This window comes from Carettochelys insculpta, chromosome 11 (genome assembly GCF_033958435.1).
Source record: "Carettochelys insculpta isolate YL-2023 chromosome 11, ASM3395843v1, whole genome shotgun sequence".
NCBI lineage: Eukaryota > Metazoa > Chordata > Testudines > Carettochelyidae > Carettochelys > Carettochelys insculpta.
The window spans coordinates 31,231,233-31,244,801 of NC_134147.1; the positions used below are offsets into that span (position 1 = coordinate 31,231,233).

At 40.4% G+C, this 13,569-nt stretch overlaps 1 protein-coding gene across 1 annotated transcript in view; it reads left to right on the forward strand.

Annotated features, from left to right (window-relative positions):
- Positions 1-13,569, forward strand: part of PLXND1 (plexin D1) — a 142,759-nt gene that overhangs the window by 41,587 nt on the left and 87,603 nt on the right. Inside the window, exons 4-8 of the mRNA XM_075006100.1 lie at positions 2,557-2,657; positions 3,331-3,460; positions 5,554-5,728; positions 7,428-7,536; positions 9,575-9,677. Coding sequence (XP_074862201.1) covers positions 2,557-2,657; positions 3,331-3,460; positions 5,554-5,728; positions 7,428-7,536; positions 9,575-9,677 — 618 coding nt within the window. The remainder of the gene's footprint in view (positions 1-2,556; positions 2,658-3,330; positions 3,461-5,553; positions 5,729-7,427; positions 7,537-9,574; positions 9,678-13,569) is intronic.

Here is a 13,569-nt window from a genome sequence, read left to right on the forward strand (position 1 = left end):
AGAGAACTTGGAAATGCAGAGGTACATGAAAACTAGAGAAAGGCCAAGACTCAAAGTTCAAATCTAACAGTCACCAAATGTGCAAGTATTTTGACCTGGAAGGTTGTGCTGATCCATTACCGAGACTGATTCCAGCTTCAGAGTTTAGTTCTGGATCTGAACTTTTCAAACCTTCAAGCTTCCAAAGGTTGGATGGATGATTTGAGTCAGCTCCACTTGTAGTGAAAATGAATAAAAAGATACCCAAACTTTTTCAAACTCATAGGGCTTGTCTACACTTACTCCCAACTTTGAAGAGGGCATGTTAATCAGGGCGACAGAAGATTACCAATGAAGTGCTGCGGTGAATATGCAGCACTTCATCAGGCTAATTCTCCCCTGCGGCAACTTCAAAGCTTCAAACTTCGAAGTGCTGCATGTGTGTTACTGCAGGCACTTGGAAGTGCCTGCGCTACTTCAAAGTCCCTTTACTCCTCAAAATTTTCAAGGGACTTCAAAGTAGTGTGGGCACTTCGAAGGCCACGTGGCTACATGCATGCCAGCACTTCGAAGTTTGAATTTTTGAAGTTGCAGCGAGGGAGAGTTAGCCTAAAGAAGTGCTGCGTATTCACAGCAGCACTTCATTAGTAATCTCCGGTCACCCTGATTACCATGTCCCCTTTGAAGTTGGGGGCAAGTGTAGGACCAGACATAATGATTATTTGGAGTTTGGGGCCAAGGTTGAGGTTGATTCCTGTTATCTGAACTGATTCACCAGTCTCTTTGCAAATAAAGATGAAAGCTACAGTGAAACATGCCTTAAGAAATTTAAATACAGGACTGGCAAAAATAAGTAGATGTTGATCTTTAGTTGAAGATTGGTTAAAATTATACTAGAAACATTGTAGATACTTTTTAAGGGGTAGTTGAATATGGTTTGCATGTTGGAACAGGTCTTTGGGGCAGATTTCACCGTACCTACAATTGTACACCGCTTCTCTCATAGGATGGCACTCTCCTGTATGGTACGTTTTCTCTTTTGGAGAGACCTAAAAATTCTACAGCAGGAAGAAACAAATAGTCTCTCTTAGCCTCCTATTAAGGGAACAGCTGAGGAGGAATAGAGTTCAGTTTTTGATCCAAGCCCTGGTGGTCTGCCCTGAATTGCATTTTAATTTGTTGAAACAGATGCTCAACCACTAATTTTATATGTTGTATTTATACTTTCCAGCTATAATTCCCTGCAGACCAGCCATTATTGTGTCACAGAACTCTCCCAGGGTGCCTATCTAGCTAATATCTCAGACCTTTCAGAGGTCTCACAAATACTTTAGAGCACAACAAGATACCTGCTGTGAACATTATCCTGGGCTGACTAAAACCCCATGTGCAGTACTTACTTCCGATAGCTTGGCTCTTTCCTCTAAATTAAGCCAGATCAGTTCTTTTTGCCAATGGAATTTACATCTGGGGAGTCTTGACAAGCATGTGTGGAAGCTGCGTACAACATGTGTTTGAGCATAGGGAGAAGAGACTCGTCCAGGTGGCTGGTTGGTTGAGACGCTGCTGAGTGCCTTTTGGGAACTGATGGCTCTCAGCACCTTGCATTGTCATACCCTAAATTATCAAGTTCCCTACAGTCTTTTCCAAGTGTTTAGAAATCTAGGAAAGCAAGCGTACAAATGACTGCATTCTCTCTTTCTAAGTAGTTCTTACAAAGGGAGTCACAAGAGATACTGCTGAACAGTTTGCTGTTCAAGAAATCATGTATCACTAGACATGAATGATTTTATATTCCTAGGTAAATTCTAGTCCCTTCATAAATAGACAGGTATTGTTCACCCCTTTCTAGAAGGGGTCTGGCAAATATGAAATCAAGATTTTCACACTTCTGAGTCCAAGTAAAGTGCAGTAAAATAGTGACAAAAACTGGTTCCATCTGAACTATGAGGGCTTTTGTATTTTAGTAATGTTGCTGTCCCTTGACTGACAGTTATACCAAAGATGCTGGCTAAACACAGACGATAATCTATTTGTTTGTACATAGTGCTCCCATTACTCTCAGAACCATAAATTGGAGTGAAAGAAGAATGTAAACCTTGTTGCTGCCAGGGCAGGACTGGTGCCTCTTAGTACATTTCCTAATATATTATTTAATCCAGCATTTCCGAAAGTGTGGTCCGTGGCCCAGTACCCTTCCTTGAAAAAAAAAAAAACAGTCCTTAGAAAATGTACAAATTATCGCTATGTACTATTATTATTGTGAATAAATGATAAACAGTGAAAATTTATTTATTTTTATATGAGTTTATATTTTTGGGATGCAAAAAAGGTACTGAAAAAAAATGGGTCCCAATTATGTAAAGTTTAGAAAGCCTGATCTAATCTATTGTCCAAAATCCTTTTACCATCTGTGAGTCTCATCAATACCTCATTAGTGTCAACACAAGTGTCCTTTCCATTATCAGGAAGTGCTCACACAACAGTGAGTTTTGGTTTTCGTTTTGTTTTTGGTGGCATCTGAACACATTTGCAAAACTTGGGACTGATAGTGACCTTGGGTTTTTCTTGTTGCAGATGACCCGTGTGAAGGTGGCTGCCTGTGACCAGTATGCAACGTGTACTGAGTGCCTGGCTGCAGCTGATGCTTATTGTGGATGGTGTACAATGGAGACCAGGTAGGACTTCTTGCGTATTCTGCTGGGCCATTGTCTTTGGACCTTTTGCTCAGAGTTTCAGCAGATTGCTGGTTTAATGCGTAACCGTGCTAGCTTGCCTGATTTTTACCAAAGCCTTTTAAAGATGCCTCAATGCAGACTCAAGCTTTGAGAGTGTACTTTTTTGTTTGCTCTTAACAGCATCTGGATTTTTATCCCTGCAGCTAATTGTGAATGCAAAGAAGTGTTAGCCATCTAATCATTTGACTCTGAGTGCAAACAGCTAGTTAGAAAGATGGGTCCTTGGCAGCTTTAGTTACTTGTGGGCAAAATTTATCACATACCCAGAAATTAGGCCAGAAAATTAGCCTCTGTCTTTACAGATCAGTCCAAAGATTTTTGACCAAACACAAGTACATGTACAGCTATCTTTCTCTTATTCTGCACTCAGTCATTGTGGTCTAATCTCTTCCATTCACATACACATATTGCCCTTTATTGCTAGTAGGAGTGGTGTGTTGATATCACGAGGACTATAGATATTAACTATAGCAGTTGCACAATAGACTGAAGCACAGAGGTTGGAGAAATGAGAGAGTGTCTCCAGATTTCTACAGGACCTTTTTTGTAATAATCACAACTGTTTTATCAGTACTTGATAGGCATCCTGCCATAAATTGTGTGTCTGTTTCAGGTGTTCTTTGCAGCATGAGTGTGTTAATTCCACTGAGCCAAATTTTTGGACGAGTGTGAGTGAAGGAGTGCAGCAGTGTCCTTCAGTGACAATCACACCATCAGAAGTTAATATTGACACTGTCTCCAAGGTACATCTAAAGTGGATTCTTGTTAATAAAGTGATGTGGGCCACATGTCCCCATCTGTTCTTGGTACCCACAGATGTAAGTACTCTAGCTAAAACAATGATTCCAAACATTCTGGGGGCAACAATGCCAATTTGCCAGACTTCCGCCTCATATGTTCTAGCTAGTACCAGGTACTATATACTGCTTCCCATTCAGCGGTGAAACTGGTCACTGGAGCATCCCAAGCTCCATTGTGTCTTTCAGAGCTGTCACAAAATTTTCAGAAGCACGAAAGTCCCATTTTCAAACGTTAGGCAGTTAGGAGCCCTAGAAATCAATAGGGCTTAGATGCCAAAATGCCTCAGTATCAGCTTTGAAAATGAGACTTAGGCTCCTAAGTTACTTGAACACTTGAAATTTTTTCTCATAGTTTAAAAAATGGGAAAAACCATTTTAAAAAAGACCAAAATTTTGAAGTTCTTCCATTTCCAGGGGTTTTAAATTAATTCCTCCATTTTTTATGAATTGCTTTATGATTTTTCTAATCAATATTAATATCAAAATCAACAATTTTTTCAAATTTTTATCAAAATGCTTTCTTTGTCAAAACTCAAGTTTCTGGTAAATGCAAAAAAAAAGTTAAACTTTTTGATCATGTAATTTTTTTTACAAGTTTTGGTGTTGAAAAAGGGAATTTTTCAACAAAAGAAAATCTTTTTTATGAAAAAAGTTTGATAGCCTCCAGGGTGTTGGAACGAGCTACTGACTGGGAAGCAGACAGCAAAATGGATCAGTTCCCATCTCAGGGGTGAGGACCGGGAACGCAGCGTACCAGTCCCCTACCCTCAAAAGCCACATATGGTATTACTTCTCAGTGTCTGGAAACAGCTGTGTTAGAGAGTCAGTGACTATGTACTTATTTTTTATCACAGTGTTAAATCGGCAGCAAACTTGTATTTTAATTAAGTTTAGAAGTCACTCTCAGGCTCAGAATTTGATGCATCTTTGACTTCCTCAGAGCTCATGGGAGCTGTACCATTCACGATCTGTGTCTGACAGAGCTGACACCAACAATCCTTGCCACAAAGCCACAGAAGACTGTCATTTAGCTCTTTCAAGGCAGAGTGTTAGGGCCAGATGATCTGCTGATGTAACCCTATTGACTGTGCCATGGAGTCACCACTGCAGAAAACGTAGCCGTTAGGATTTCATTTTAAGATGCTATACAAAAGAAAATCCTGTACCTCAAAACCTTCAGTTACTGCACCTGTTTTGGCAAAAAGTGTCATAACAGAAAATAAACTACAAAAAATTTATTTGAAGTTGTCTTTGGAGGCATGCACAGCAATATTTTCTCTGCCAAGCATCAGTCACCCTTCAACTGGAATGCTGGACTTTTTAATTTACATTTCAGTAAGTTAAAACAGCTACCTAGCCTCTTTCTCTTACTCTCCTGAGTGACTTCTCTCCCCGAAGTTGGGTGAAGGGAGTCAGGATTACATGAAATCTTCAGAGTCTTCGTACCATGTAACACAATGAGATATTGGCCTGAAGGTTAGGCTTCAAATTAGAATTTCCCCAAAGTTCAAGAATCTCAGATCCAGAGTTTTGGTTTGCCCCTTTATCCTCCGTTGTTTCATGGGAATAATCCCACCCTGTTGGTGTTTGATGTTCCACAAAGAGCTGCTGCTGTGAAAGGAAGATATGTACTCCAAGACGAGAGGGAGCTAGAAGCCAGTAAGTGTTAAGGCTTGAGTGAGCTAGGTAGCATACTCTAGAAAGGAGGGAGCAGCTCAGAACTGTGTAGCTGGGCTCCTCCTTTGGCATTTTGTTTGGATGACCATCTGAATAAAGTACATGGATAGTTCTGAGTGTCAAACTATAAACATATTTATTTAATGAAACAGTGGAACTTGGTTGTAACAAAGGTATGTCACTGTAGCAATTTCTGGTTCACACATGACTTTTCAGCAGTTAAAATATATATAATTTAAAAAAAATCTTGTCAGCAAACATGTTTGCTGAGATGGTTATTTTATATGCTTCAATCACCTTATCTAACTCTGTAAATTACTTTTGATAGCAATAATTTAATTTTTTTGTCCAAATTTAAGGCCATATTAATCCAAATAAGTGGGACCATCCCAAGCCTCAGTGGAATGGAGATATCTTGTGATTATGGAAATAATATCCACACTTTTGCCAAAGTTTTTGAAAAATATGGGGACCGTTTTATTTATTGTGATTTTCTTCCAAGAAAGAAATATCCTGCATTCCCACCCAATCAAGGTATGTAATGGAAAATGGGCTCAGTACATTCCAGAACCTCTTTTGTGGAATTCATTTTCCCTAATTATTGTATTGGTTTTAGGGTAAAAGGTCATTTTTTGCAAATAGTATTTGTAGAAAGTGTTTAAAGAAAGGAAAGTTGAGCAGTTTCTTTAGTACATGATGTGTCACATTATCCTCGCTTCTGGAAATTCCAGAAAACTTTTTACCATCCTCAAATGAATTATCAATTGATATTTTCATGTCCATCTATTGTTACTGATAGAATTTAAAAGCCAATTCAAGTATGTAACTTATTGGGTTTTGTTTATGTTGCCTAGATAAAATTTGTTTTTAAATTTTCTTTAATAAGAACTGAAACTTACAGGTTTAAGCTGCTTACAAATTATTTCTAATCATTACTCATTCCAAAATACTAAAACTGAAATCTTCTAACTTGCCCACAATGTTGAATGTTCAAAAACTGGATGTTCAGCAGGAGGAACCAAGGATCTGACATTCATGGACACTGTACATCTGCAGAAGTGGGCGCTAACACCTTTGGAAATCAGGCCCTGGTCATTTCATGCTGTTTACCCAAACAATGAGGCATCCCAAAGCTGTAGCCAATTTTGAAAATTTTGAACTAAACATTCTAGACTTCAGGGTGAGATTTTTGCAGTCTTCAACATTGCTCTAACTAACTGTTCCACTGAGGTTAAAGGGGGTTTAATAATTGAATTCAGTGGGAGCAGAGTTAGGCCAATGTCCTGAGCACTCGAAAATCCCACTCATATTCAGCAGGGCTGACAGCCACCACAGGCATCTGGGCAAAGTGGGAGGGTTGCCCAGCTCCATGCCAGTGGAATGGTTGGGGCCAAGGGCAAAAGAGGCAGGGCCCAGGTCAGTCAGTGGATCTGGGCTCCCATCCATCCCCCAGAGCCATGTAGAGTGGCACAGGAGTGCTGCTGTGGCATTTCAGAGGGGTCCAGAGCTCCAACCAAAGCTGCTACTGAAGTAGCCTTGTCGGTAGCTCAAGCTCTAGGCCCCTTTGAAACATCAGTCCCCTGTACACCTACCCTTTCTGTCCGTCCCACCCACCCACTCCATTGGCAGGCCAGCTCATATTAGGCAGTTTTAAATGACGTTATTGATGGTCTCCCCAGCTGTAGGAAGAACAGCAAAGATTGAACTGCTTTACATTGTTGTTGATGGTAGTGTCCAAGGCAATTTCTGGAAACGTATCTTTTGATTTATTATTCACTTTCTGGAAGAAGCTTTAATTCACATTGCAGGTGTATTTATCATAAGATTTCAAAAATTAAAAAATTAAGCAAACAGCAGGAGAAATGTACTGTTCAAATGTTAGTAGCCAAAAAAGTGATTTTTTTTACTGTTCTCTGTTGGTTTGTCCTCAGCAAGAAAATGAATGGGGTTTTAAAGCATACTGACTAACCTGCTTTAATTAACATATTTTAAAATACCACTTAGCACCTACTATAGACAAAGACACTAATTAACTTTGGGTACAAGACTAGGGATTTTAATCTGGGGAAAGGGAGTTAATAAGGAGGAACACACAAACTCTATGAGGAAACCCTAGAGAAAAAAAATAAACAGCTGGAATATTGTTTATTCACAAGTTTGTCTTGCCCTCTAAGATTGAGCAAAAAATAGAAATGCTCTTGTGATCCAGTATTCTTTGGCTTGCTTGTTTCAGACCATGTGATTGTTCAAACTTCAGTACAAGTCAACGGCAAAAATATTGTGCATGGCAATTTCACCATCTATGATTGCGAAAGAACTGGAAATATTTACCCAAAGACAGCGTAAGTGATCTCACCTTCCCTAAATTACAGCAACAAAAGCAGTTTGGGGGGAGGACAGAGTTGAGGAGAGATGACAGGGTGTTGACAAGCAGTAGTTTGCTGTTGTGTCTCACTTTAGAATCTGATGCTTGAAACTCCCAATTCATTCTGCCATGGGAACAGATGGAAATTGAGCAATTCAAAATGGTGCATGGGCATCATCTGAGGGCGCTTCCTTGGGGAGTTAACTGAGCAGTAACAATACTCTCTGCCAGCAGGACTGTTTGAGTCCTGGGCAGGATTTGTCATGACTGAGGGTGACGATTGCCAGGGATTTATAGAGGAAGATCCCAGCAGTCTCTTAAGACACCTGGATGTTCTGATGGATCCTGGTTTATCTCTTTAAAAAAAAACCATGAACAATATTTCTATTTGAAAGTTTTTTGTGTTAACCCTTAGGGTGCGGGTTAATCTTCAACTCTTTAGTACTTCCATGCTTATCTGACTGTGCATCTGATATATTAGTCTACTGCATTTAATTTAATCTCTAGTATTTAACCTCTAGTACCATCATCATAGTATTGGGGACCTTGGATGCGTCTCAACTTGGGGACTGGACAGCTTCCAAGGGTGTAGTGGAGGTATTTAGAGGCTCTTGTGTGAAGGACATGGAAGCTTTCTGGCTGCATGGAATGAGGACAGATCTGTACTCATGTCTTCAGATTCCCAAATGGCCCTATCATCAGTCACCCCACCTCTAGAAACCAGCCCATCATCTTGTGGCTGACCTCATGACATATTCCATTTCCAGTTTCTGACCACTTCCTCCAGCTAGAAATCAGTGGGTTATGCGGGGATGTTGCAGCAGGGGGTGAGGCCTGGAGTGCAGATAAACTGGCCTAGAGCCCAGAGCAACTCTGTGCAGTGATATGGACCAACAGCACATGGCTGTTGGCTGCTGGATGAGGCAGGGCTTCAGTAGTTGTGGGAGGGTCCAGAAGAGGACTAACAGTGGGAGGAACCTCACTGGAGAGAGAGGAGGGAGTTAGGAGGAGGAAGCCAGGCTGCTGTCTGGCTAGAGAGAGAAGAGGGACTGAAGAGAAGCTGGATATATTTGGCTTCCACCTCTCTGCTGAAAATCTTCAGTCTGGGTATATTTGTCTTCTGGTCCTGAGGGTTAAACAGCAGAAACAGTGGGACAGATCATCCATGCATTTGACATGCTGAGCCCCAGCCCATCCATTTTTAGAACTGCTTGGGAATAGTCATGCATGTCTTGTTGTATATAAGGGCCCTGTGACAGGGGGTAGGGATAGCTTGGTGGTTTCAGCATTTATCTATTAAACTCAGGGTTGTGAGCTCAATCCTTGAGGGGGATATGGGGCAAATAGATTTTAAAAAATCTGTCAGGGATGGTGATAGGTCCTGCTGTAGTGCAGGGAACTGGACTTGATGATCTCTCAAGGTCCCCTCCATTCTTATAACATAGATGCTGGCTTCAATCAAGGAAAGTCTATGCATATTTACAGGGTATGATGATGTGGCCCAATGACCCAGTCAGTGCAGGGTTCCACAGCCTCTCCCCAAAGCCACCAGAACAAATTAGCATCACCTGACTTAATAGGCAATTGTACAGGATCTAAAAAGCATATCTCTTACAAAGGGGAGAGGAGCTCAAAGATTCACTGCCTGCCTAAAGTTGCTCCATGATCTGCAAGCTTTGGCTTTCTTAGTCAGGGTGAGCTTATTAATGGAATTGAAACCTTTGTCAACTAATAGAGAAGTCATGAAGTCATTCCCCACAAAGGGTCAGCCTGAGGCAGTCAGGGGAACAACCTCAATAGTGTGTGAGCCTTATCATAGCCCTGGCAATAAAGTGGGGAAAGAATGACCAGAGCCCTCTCTACATGGACATGGCCTAAGCACCATAAAAGAAAGAATACAAAGTCTACAAGTATGTGAAGAACTATAATCTGACGCTGATGTTGAGCTCTGCAGAGGGGGCTGAAATCAGCATTCCCTTTAAAAATTATGTGTGCCTGCTTTTTATGTATTTCAGATGTACCAGCTGCCTCTTGACCGAATGGAAGTGTTATTGGTGCGTTAAGAAATACATGTGTATTTCCAGTGACTCTGATTGTGAGGACTCGATAAAGATGAATGTAAGGCACATTGAGCTTCGTTATTTCATATGATTTTATAACTTGGCTACATTGTTGTTATTGTTTTATGCTTTTTCCTGAAGGAATTTCCTGTTTTGACCAGGTGTGATTGGTTTTAGAATGCTTTACTGAATATGTATGCGATCGGCTGTGGGGATGGGTCTCAAGAGACTGAGGCTCTGTTCTTGACTCTGTTACTGACTTGCTGTGTTGCTTTCAGAAAGTTTCTTGTTTACTCTGTGCATTAGCTTCTCCATGTGTAAAATTAAAATAACATTCTTGCACTTTTTAACAAGCTTTGAGATTTGTAGATAAAAAGCTGTGTGTAGGTGCCTTGGAGTAGTGACTGTCTAGATTCTAGAATTTCTAGGACACAGGATTTAAAAATGCTTCTGTCTGGATGGGTAAAGGGATTTGAGATGGGACACAGAGCCTGTCACTATTTGAATATCTCTCCAATTAGCACCAAGAGTGCTTAGCATTTATTGAGCACTAATTAACACCCCATGAGGTAGGTAAGTTAGTATTCTTGCCTTCTCTTCATACATGGGCAAACAGAGGCTAAAGTTGGTGAAATGACTTACCTAAGAACACAGAGAGCTGGCAGTGGAGCCAGGATTATAGTTGAGCAGTTGCTGGTTGCATATATGTGCTTAATCATGTGTCACCTCCAGATTGCGACTTGAAAGTGGTTACATTGAGGGCATGTTCACACTATGGGTTAAAGTCGACCTAATTTAAGCAACTCTTGCTATGTGAATACTGAGGTTGAGTTACTACATGGTCTCCTCTGTGCGTGGTCGATGGGCGAAACTCTCCCATTGACTTCCCTTACTCTCATTCCAGTGGAATAGTGGAGTTGACAGGAGAGCAATCAGCGGTCATTTAAGCTGGTCAATTCAGCAAGTCTTCACTAGATCTGCTAAATCAACTCTGGGAATCAGTTGCCAAAGCAATAAATGTAGATATGCCTTGGGAGGCTATTCAGTGAGTTGTGCAAAGTAGTTCTGTAGTCTCAGTCATACTTCTGGTAGATAAGTATCAGCATCACATAGCCAGTTGGCCCCAGTTAGCGCCATTGTTAGCAGCTTCAGTTGAATACCTGAAAATTGTTTTAAGATAAAGTCTAGTCTGCCCTCTCTATTCTAGACTGAGGAGGAGACATTGTGGGCGAAGCTTAAACTGAGCTGTACCTGTTCGATAGCTGAATAAAGAACTTCAGCTTTCATAGTGGTCAGTCTAACAGCTTTCATGGATTAATCTTGGTTTTCTTACAGTTGAGACTGGTGCGTTTGTGTTTCTCGCAACATAGTAAAGAATTGTTTTTGGTAGGGTTCTTCCAGTGTGTATGCACAGCTTTCCTCGTTATTTCAGCAGGTTTGGTCCCTTGGCTTTTTATTATGATTCATACTGGAACAATGTGTTAATTTCTGTGCAGCTTGGGATGCCTGGATTTAAGCAATAAAATAAATGTTGCAATGTCTTAGAATTCATTTAGCTTTTACTAGGCTGTTGTGGTACATAAATGAAATGGCAGCTAACTTGCTAGAGCACCACTGGGCAAATGCAGAAAATCACCTTTATCCAGATTACAGCTCCTAATAACACATAGTGAAATTTCTGAAATTTAAAACTGAATCTGATTTAAATAACATTAGCCTTTAGCAATCAATTTATTGGCCCTCAAAGCTAAGCTTTTCATTTTAAATTGAATAGTTTTTTGGCACTAGCACTCTGGACCTCTTTCAAGATTGTTCAGACAGAGATTCCCCTTGCATGTTACCTTTTATACAAGGACTTTGGCTATGTATTAGACTTTCCATTCTCACCTTCCAGACTTGACATCAGACATCTAATTGCTTTTCACTCATGTCCCTGCACAGCCTGTCTCCCTTTGTGGAAATCTCTGAAATCATGTAATTCATTAAAGAAAGAAGGCAGATATGACTTGTACATTGCGACTTAATCCTATACAGTTCTTTTCATGTAAAAACAGTATGAAAGGCTTCATATAACTGTTGAGTCACAGCCAGTCAAATTGTTCTTTGGGAATAATATTCATTGCAGATTTAAGCTTCTTCTCTACTTGTGACTCATCTGTGAACAGATTTTGATTTTTCCAAATATCTTAGCAGTTTGTAATTATTAAATGAACAGTATAAATCTGCAACCCATGCTTTGTTTGTGACTCATTCAGTTTGGGCTGGATTCTCAAATGTTCTCAGTGCCCAGCATACGGAGCACTTTTGAAAATGTGACCCTTTGACTCTTGGCTATTCTGCGTGTGACACTAGTTGATTCAGTCACATGATGTTGTTACTTATCTATAACTTAATGACTAGAGTCCTGCAAATCTGCAAATATCTTCATATCTCTGACCATTTTTGCATCTTGCAGATCAGATGCAGATTAAAATTTGTTATCGACTCAGGGCTCTATAGATGAGAGAAACTTTTGAAAAGGAAAATAAATGCAGACAATAACTTAGGCCATGTACACACTATCAGTTGTGTTGGTAAAACATGTCACTCAAGGATGTGAAAAGAACACATCCCTAAGTGACAAAGATTCACAAGATTCACCAGCATAAGCAGCAGTGTGCCCAGTGCTGTGTTGGTGAGAGAGCTTCTGCTGATTTAGCTATAACTGCTTATTGGGAGTGTTTTAATTAATGCAGACGGGAGAACACTGTCCCATCAGCATAGCACAAATATATGAGAGATCTTACAGCAGTACAGCTGCATCGTTAGAGCTGTGGTGCTGAAATGTCTCTAGTGTAGACCTAGCCTTATTCTTGCTTGTGTACCTCTAGCTAAGTGGCCTCTTTAGTGACTGATCTGAGTAGAATATGAGTCTTCTGCTACCAGCCAGCAAAATTACTCCTGCGGCTCAAGACAGGAGCCAGTACTTGAAGATGCTAGTTTCTTTTCCCACTGGTGATTAATAGTGAAGTTCATTAAATTCATGAATTACATTACATCAGTAGTGAAGTTAATTACGTGTATCTTCCTTTCCATGTGCCTGCAGGTATTTGAAAAAATAGTGATCCTCCAAACATGCATGTGAACAAAAACCTTATGAAGGCATTCAAGCAGCTGGCACAATTGGGCTCTTGATGCATGCATCAAAGTAATTCAGCTACTCAGAGCAGCAGATACTCTACTTTGATAACTTTTTAAAGAAAAGATCTTTTCTCAAAAGAAATAGGTTGATTTTAAAATTAAAGAGCCCAGTACATTCCAGGGAACAATCCTGCACTAACAGGGAGGGACTGACTACATGTAACCCAACAAAGTCTTTTCCACTGCTAATTTCTGTTGGTCAAATCTTGAAGCTCTTGTTCAGTTTTTAACCACTGAAAGATGTACCTGAGCAAGGACTGTAAACTAGCCTGTCGCTGCAGTGAAGGGCACCTTAGAAATAATATAGACAGACAGTCAGACACCCTATGTCAGGGATCTATGGCTTATCTGTCCAAGTCACTTCCAAAATAATACAAGTCACTTACAAAATAACTAATTTTTATTTGGTGTTCATAACCTTGTCCATGTTAGTGTATAGTTACATATACTGTCCCACAGAACATTTCCTGGGGTTACTGTGAATGGTAATCTTACATGATCACAAAAATAATCCAGAGATAAGCTAAATTGGTTAGTATTTATCCTGAGCCTGTTTCCTATTCACAGGCAAATTCTCTTTTGTGGGCACATTCTGCTCCTAGTGTATCCAGAGTCATTCCATTGGCTTCAGTGGATGTACTCCTCCAGAGTCACACTGCCTTGCTGGGGACAAGAGCAGAAGTCAACCCTGTATCTTCACAAAGCCTGAATTGTACAGCTCTGAATGCACCAGGGAGGGAAACTCAAATTCCTAGCCTTGTGCCCCCCAC